Source organism: Bidens hawaiensis, unplaced genomic scaffold, assembly GCF_021521415.1.
Source record: "Bidens hawaiensis isolate Kalapana, Puna unplaced genomic scaffold, B.hawaiensis_p1.1 tig00032397_1, whole genome shotgun sequence".
NCBI classification, from domain to species: Eukaryota; Viridiplantae; Streptophyta; class Magnoliopsida; order Asterales; family Asteraceae; genus Bidens; species Bidens hawaiensis.
This window is the reverse complement of record NW_027495513.1, coordinates 198927-206547: the sequence shown is the minus strand read 5'-3', so window position 1 is coordinate 206547 and position 7621 is coordinate 198927. Positions and strand designations below refer to the sequence as shown.

The following is a 7621-nucleotide window of genomic DNA, read 5'->3' as shown; positions in this document are numbered from 1 at the left end:
TCATCAACAGTGTCCTTCCCTCGAGATCGGGTCTAGGCTTCCTTCAATTCCACCCACTTTCTTCAAACCACTGCAATTCAAAGGTAAACATCTGTTGATGTTATCTCTTGTAATTTGACCGACTTTTTGTTTGCAGGTTTTCAATCATTTTCAAACCGTGATCCTAGGGTTTCAAATAATTAAGCTGATATTATATTATAGGCTGCCCTGCTGTTGTTGTTGTTGTTGCAAATGCCGGAGGAAGACCCTTTTAGAGCTCAAGTTTCGACTGCTTGATGGATCCGATATCGGTCCGTTTCGATACTCTCCGGCTTCCACCGTCGCCATGCTCAAGGAACGAATTGTTGCCGAGTGGCCCAAAGGTTTAGGCCTCTTTTGTCTTTACATCTTTGTCTCCTATACATGCTTTTTGCTTTAAAACTTCATCCATATGTTTTTTTAATAAGTTTGTAATTCAATCACATGGTTGTAAATGCGACTAATCTAACCGGATAATTAATCGCTAGGCTGAAAATCGATGGCAGCCTGCCAAGTTCTAAAGTATGGACTATTGACATCAGTGTTGTAGAACTCGCTAGGCGCTAGTCGGGCGGAGGGGACGTGGGATAGGGACTAGCGATTAATCGGATTGAAATTTATATGTAGTTGTTGAAATACACAAACACATACCAAAATTTTCAATTTAGACTGAGTTTGACCAAATAGAGGTTAATCGGCAACTACTAATCGTGTGGTAGGGAGTAGCTATTAATCGGGGATTAATTGGAGCCTAGGCGGGATTCTTACAACCATGCTCTGCAATTTGTTCCTGCTAAATCATAGATATATCTTTCAAGATAGCAAAATTATAATGAAGTTTCTTGACGAATACATAACCACTCTCTTGGTGCCTGTTTAAAGTCTTGTATTGTCTTACTGAGCTGGTATTCTTGCTTTGCTATTTCACAAGTCTGACCTAACATACTGAATCCCTTGACTATAAATAACAAGTCATTTACAAAATTGGAGAAAAATAAACTCATCAATACTGAATCCCTTGACTATAAACAGGCACAAGGGCTCTTATTTCTGAATAGCAATCTCTAATACTATGTTTTATTAAAATGAATGCTTGATGATTAGTTGCATCTGTTCCGAGGTTAGTGATTTATGTTATGTGTTAAATCATATCTTGTTGTAAATGAATCCATTCTTGAGTGGGTTCTTATATGATATAGTGCAAGTTTCGGTATCTTATTTCCCATGTTTCTTTAGCACTCATTCATATGCTTCCATCCCTCAAAGATGGCTTCCAACACAAGTGTTGCATTCTTTCAGATAAAAAAGGGGGACCCAAATCAGCAAATGATGTGAAGTTGATAAATGCTGGGAAAATATTGGAAAACAGTAAAACTGTTGGGCAGTGCCGAACACCTTTTGGGGAGCTTCCGAAAGGGGTAATTACCATGCATGCTGTTGTACAAATGTCGTTAGTGAAAGCAAAAACAGGTAATTTTTCCTCTTTCTCATCAATGTGTAGGTGCTATATTTTTCTTGTATTTATCTGCTCTTTTATGCATTTTCTTCAATGCAATGCCATGATTTGGCCTCTAGAGCTCCCATAAAAGATGATAATACAATGACAAATGCTAAATGGGACTTTATCTCATTTTCTAGGTGAAAATTCAATTTTAATAAAGGTGTTCAGACTTTATTTCTTTTATTTGAATCTCATGTTTTGGAGAACCACTTTTTCTTTTTACTGTATTTCTTCATGGGGTGGGGGTAAGTCTGTCAATATTGTTGTGTACTGTCATGAGTCTCGTGAAGTAATAGGGCGTCTGACCACAGTCATTTGATAAATCATGCATTAAGAATTTAAGATAGTGAAGCCATGTAGTTCTTTTGATACGGGGTGTTTGGAACTTTGGATTGCTTTTTTGGAACAACTATTTTGGAATACACAACTTTATTTCCACTTACAAGTAATCAGATAAACAATCCCAAACACTTAGAAAACCGTTCTTATGAAAATGGAATAAGCAGACGCAAGCACGCGCATGCTGACTTTTCTTAAACTTGCAGAAAAGAAGATCGTTAATGATCCAAAGAACGTTTGTACATGTACCATATTGTAAGAAGATTTTAAAGTTATCTCAGATCGTTATGAGGCTGTTAAACCAGGTGGAGAAAATAATGTGTTTGGTAGAGGTGGTCACATCCTTGTTAATTGTTATTATGCATGAATTGTTGCTTTAAGTTTTGCTACTTTTGTAAAATGTTTCTATGTTTAATCCTTGCCAATAGTTTAAAACAAATGCCTGAAGGTTGCACTATAACCAATTAACCATTCACAATTTACCGGTGATAACAGATTCGGTTGATTTAACTATTACTTTTTGGTTCGTATTGTGGCATTATATGGATAATTAATGTAGCAAAGTTGATGGAAAAAGTTACACTACTAAGATGATCTAATCTCTAATAATTCTTAGAATAAACAGAGTAAGGCTGCATAGCGAGCCGAACTAGCTTCAGCTTGGGCTTGGTCTCAAAGTTCAATGAGCCAACTCGGATCATCTAGTCTTGTTCATTCTTATTGTACAGAAATTTGAGCTCAAGCTTGGCTCGTAAAAAGCTTGAGCCTACTTGTTTACATAACTATGGAGCTTCGGTCAAGGGAAATTCTCTATTACTTTCGTTCAAATTTAAGGATATGGCAGAATTAAGACTCCAATGAGATGTTCTTAGCAGAATCCCAAAATTTCACCTAGTTTGGCTGTTTTAGGTAATGAGATGAAGTAGAATAATACGTGGAAACCTTAACTTTTACTGGTATTACTGTTAGTTTAATACAGGGAATACAATGGGGATGCCATTAAACACAATGTTAACTCACTTTTTGGCATAGATTGAAATTAGCCACCCTTATTTACAAAGGGTAAACTTAAAGCATGCTTATCTTTATGTGCTCACAATGATGGTGTACAAATGAAAGAAGCCAAAGCTCCCACCATGCGCTCAAAAGTGAAACAATTTATCCAATCTTGGCTCTTATTGTTACTTTAAACACAATAACATTAATCAATATAAGATGTTCCACTTCTTGGCTCTTCATATTTTATTGTTTAATAACATATTGAAAATATATAGTGTAAAGGTTGCCTAACCACACTTGCTAAGACAACCAACACCTTCCTCCAGATAATCTTGTCTGCTAATCCAAAACTCAGGTGCATCCTGCAAAAATTCAACAAAAAAATATATGGTATCTCGGTGTTTCACAAACTAATGTTATGAAGATAATCATAATTTACAGAAGACATTCGTCTGCACATAGTAAAACAAAACAAACAATGATTCCTTAGCAAGTTCCAACTCTTCTCTCATTTACTGAAAATATTTAACTACATTCAAGAGTTCTAGGTGATTTATGACCAGAAATGGCAAAATCAGTGGGATGGGTAATGGGTCAAATTGAGTTTTGAGTCAAAACATATATCTTTTTGGTACAGGTCAGGAGGGCCCGGGACACTTTGTCCATAAAACTCAAATTACTTTTATTATAAATAGTTGGTGTGTCAAAGATGACTCCATAAATAATTCAAATAAATTTATTTAAGAGATTCTATGCGTTAAAAGTACACAACACAAGCGATTTTTGACGCATTTCCTTTTAAGCTTCTTTATATATATATATATATATATAAAATTTGCTGGGTTGCCTGTAAACACGTTTTTGTTCGTTTGTTCCTTAATTTTCCTTTTATTAATAACTAATGTAGTTATAAGCATATAGGTAACAAGTTATTAATGTAAATCTTTTTAACTAGTAACATTTAGGAGGTTGTGTGTATTAAAATAGACTTTGGTTGACTTTCAACTTGTTTAACCCTTTCGGCCTATTCCCTTCTTGACTATATTTTTTTATTTGATGCGTTTACGAAGAAAAAAGAAAGAGACCTTCATGATTCCTGCAAGTACTGCACCTCCAAGGTACACCATATGCTTTCTTCGTGGCGGATCTTCAATGCGCAACCGCAGTTTCTACATTGCAAATAAACAGAAATTTAGCGTCAACTTAAATCTGACAATAGAAATACAAAATAATTAGAATGAATGAAAATGCAGTTATTTATAAAACTATAGACCACCAGATAGAATTTATGCATGAAATTCTGAAAATAAAAGACAATATCTTACATCCTATGCTTATCCATAGAAAGGATATGATAGAAACGTATATGCCAGTATAATATGATGCTCACCGTGAATGTTTTAAGAGCCTGTTCGGATCTATATCTCATATTTTATTTTTCTAGTTACATCCTAGATAAATATTTCAATCTACTTTATTATTGCTTCATTGGGTTTCTACAGTGATGATGAAGCTACAATTTGTTTTCATGAATGTCCACTTGCACCTTAGAGATAGCGATGAAAACAAATGAGGAAATGGGTAACTGAACACAAAATAACATTATGTGTATATGATCAATAAATTTCAGATATTACCTTCAGTCCAACTTTGTTTCCCTTCAAAACAACATCAAGATAACGATCCAGGATTTCTTTCTCTAGGCTGTTCAAGAAGTAAAACTCCAGTAAGGCCTTGAATGAAACAAAAAAAAACTAATAATGAACACTTAAGGTTATCGAAAAATTGATAATAGAAGAAACATTGCGACTCTTCAGTTTTGATGAAGTAAAAGGCTCTTAAAACTTAAAAGTGTTAAAAATATCCAGACTTTTACTAAGAAGTTAGCCAAAATAATAATAATAGAATGATAAAATCACATGAAAGGAAGAAATTATCTAAAGTGAATAGATACTGATGTATTACCGACTTGGTAGTCCTGGATACATTGTGCTCCCTCCACTCAGAACTATATGCTGGTAGAGCTGCAAAAACATAAAACAAAATAACAGTAAGAAAAACATTATTATTCTTTTGTAACATGAAATTGACATGGTAAGCAGAATCTTAAGGATGGATGCACCACCAACTTTACAGCAAGCATAACACATAGTTAATTTGAGTATGCTTTAAAACGTTACCATCATACGGTTGTCTATATCCATTTCCTGAATACAGTGGAATACCATGTCAGCAATGCCATCTCCTTCAACATCTATGAGTTCCTGAAAAGAAAAAGAAAACTTTACCTATTGGTGGTGGTATAAGTGGTAAATGATATAATGAAAATAACATAACTTATCATAAGATTGTAAAAATACACTTTAAACTTAATTATGTAAATAAGAGAAAAAAGCAGCACCATTAATGTTCAAGCCATCTTAATATTCAAAGATTCGTCATAAAAATCTACAAGCATTGCACGTAAGAGAACACACGCATTGACAAGTGAGTGTATCCAGTATACAAAGATGAAAATAATAAAAATATATGATAATGATCCAGAATTATAAGTCAAAATATACCAACACTCACCGGTGTAAAAAGAGCTTCTGGGGCCTGAAACCGTTCGGTACCAACTTTGATAACCCTTCCATCTGGCAGCTGATGCATTTTAAAATTATCAAGAACCGTATAAATAAAAACAAATATAGTCCAACATCCAGTGATCCAGATAATCCAAACATACACTATATAGAGATAACTTACAGTATAGTTCTTAACAAGGATGGTGGTCTCAAGTCCTAATTGATATTCCCTTTTGTAATCATAACTGAAAACAGCATACATCAAACAAAAGTTTCACATTACAAGTTCATAATAACAGTCATAAAAACATGTGAATTCATGTATTTACCTGATGTAGCAGAGCTTCTCTTTGATATCTCTTACGGTCTCAAAATCAGCATTCTTATTCATTGCATAACTTTACATGTAATAAGTCAATTACCAAATCTCAGTACATGCAAAAGCACAGTTATATAATGAATATACCACTTCTGAGAAAAGCATAGAAAAGCACCCTCTTCTAAGCAGTAAATCAACAAGATATGATGTTATGTGGCGTCCAGCAACATTCATTCTCTTTGTAAGATGAGGAAACGAGTAGCCATCTACAACGGGAACCTAAAAACAACTTTTAGTAGTTAATAATATTCACATAGTGACTGTTTTATTATATTAGTAATCTCTATTATTGAGGTCAGTCATCATATTAGACACATGGATTATTAAACTACTTACCACATGGCTTACACCATCGCCAGCATCAATGACTAATCCAGTAAGTAAGCCTGTTTTGCCATCATGTTAACATTAGGTGAATAAAATTTACTTCAAACATAGGTCTCAATGTCTGACTGTAAATAAACCTTTACCCTATAAGCACCTTGAGCATACAATGTTAAAACAGCTTGTATCTGGATGAAGACACCAGCAAAATTATACTTCTCGAACATTGTCTCAACCTAAAATAAACATAAATCCTAATTTAAGTTTATGAACGAACGATGCCATTCTTTGAGGACTGTAAAGTAAAAGGCGTTTTACGAATTACAAACCATCTTTTCCCTGTTTCTAGAAGGATTAAGAGGCGGATCTGTAAGCAGTATGTTACATTCTGTTGGATCCACCTGCCAAAAATAAAATATGGATATCATTCTTATAACATCAAATTCACCAACACACATCATATACTCACCTTTAGTTCATTATAGAAAACATGATCCCAAACATGACCCATATCATTCCATTTTTGCACAATGCCATTATTGACAGGATACGATATATCTAGTTGATGCCTCAAGTTCAAGCAGGTTTCACCAACGACAATATCCTGTATCAATCGCAGACAAAAGAAACATCTACATAACTAATATCAATTGAAATGCCTCACAGTCATATTCACTAGTGAAACAAAGCTCTTATATCCATCAAATATTTCAATGCATTATTTAAAAACATATATATTCACCTTCAACTCTTGCTCCATGAGCGTTTCTTCGTACCTCAACGTCGGCCTACCCACCACACAAGGAAATACAGATGTCGGAAAATTCTCTCCAGCAAAGCCGCACTTGACATACTGAATCGAAAATCAGCAATCATGGAACACAAAATATTGTAACATCTCGTTTTTCGAAACAAGAGGTGTATTAAAATTAAGGGTGTGCATGGTTCTGTTCGGGTCAGTTTTAGGCTAAAACCGAAACTTCAGTGTTTGTTTTTTTGAAAACAGTTCGGTTTCAGTTTATCCGATTTTGGTTTCTCAGTTTTCGTTTTGGTTTCGGTTCGGTTTTGCCATTTAAGCTTGAAATTTTTGTGCCGGGAAAAAAAGGCCCAAAATAATGACGTTAGGCCTAAATCATTTTGTTAACTAATAACTAATTGATTAGTATACATACATTTTGGCTAAACTATTTGAGGTACCTATCAACTAAATTTTTATAAATTAATTAAAATAAAAAATAAAAATCAGTGATAAGTTGCGATTTATGTCAATTATTGAAATCTGGTAAGAATTTGATGGTTAAAATGTTGCAGTGTGAACGATTAGGTACCAAATATAAGAAATGCAGATGAATGAATCAAATGAGTTAATAGATACATACATATTAGATCTCGATTAACAGATCCAGATCACTAAAAAGTGTTTAATTAACTAACATAAGGTTACTTACTTACCCCAGTGCCATTGTCGCAAACGATGACCTTCTTGCTGTCCAT

General features: G+C 34.1%; 1 protein-coding gene and 1 pseudogene across 2 annotated transcripts; one reads left to right on the top strand and one right to left on the bottom strand.

Annotated features, from left to right (window-relative positions):
* Positions 1–231: 231 nt before the first annotated feature.
* On the top strand, positions 232–2134 carry LOC143583447 (membrane-anchored ubiquitin-fold protein 4-like; annotated as a pseudogene). The gene is made up of 3 exons (XR_013144171.1): positions 232–362; positions 1318–1488; positions 2065–2134. The product of XR_013144171.1 is annotated as a membrane-anchored ubiquitin-fold protein 4-like (transcript).
* Positions 2135–3083: 949 nt separating this feature from the next.
* Positions 3084–7621, bottom strand: LOC143583446 (actin-related protein 2-like). Its single transcript, XM_077065748.1, has 15 exons — positions 7580–7621; positions 6870–6980; positions 6597–6731; positions 6457–6528; positions 6285–6363; positions 6140–6189; positions 5919–6022; positions 5754–5822; positions 5606–5669; positions 5432–5500; positions 5038–5121; positions 4823–4881; positions 4495–4561; positions 3943–4026; positions 3084–3219 (listed from the first exon to the last, which is right to left on the bottom strand). Exons 1-15 carry the CDS (start codon positions 7619–7621, stop codon positions 3145–3147), a joined length of 1164 nt encoding a protein of 387 aa, XP_076921863.1. The 3' UTR covers positions 3084–3144.

Coding starts and splice junctions, on each gene's coding strand:
- LOC143583446 (XM_077065748.1), bottom strand. CDS start 7,621: ATGGACAGCAAGAAGGTCATCGTTTGCGACAATGGCACTGGG. Junction 6,364..6,456: donor CTAGAAACAGGGAAAAGATG/GTTTGTAATTCG, acceptor TGTTTATTTTAG/GTTGAGACAATGTTCGAGAA. Junction 4,562..4,822: donor TATCCAGGACTACCAAGTCG/GTAATACATCAG, acceptor CTTCTTGAACAG/CCTAGAGAAAGAAATCCTGG.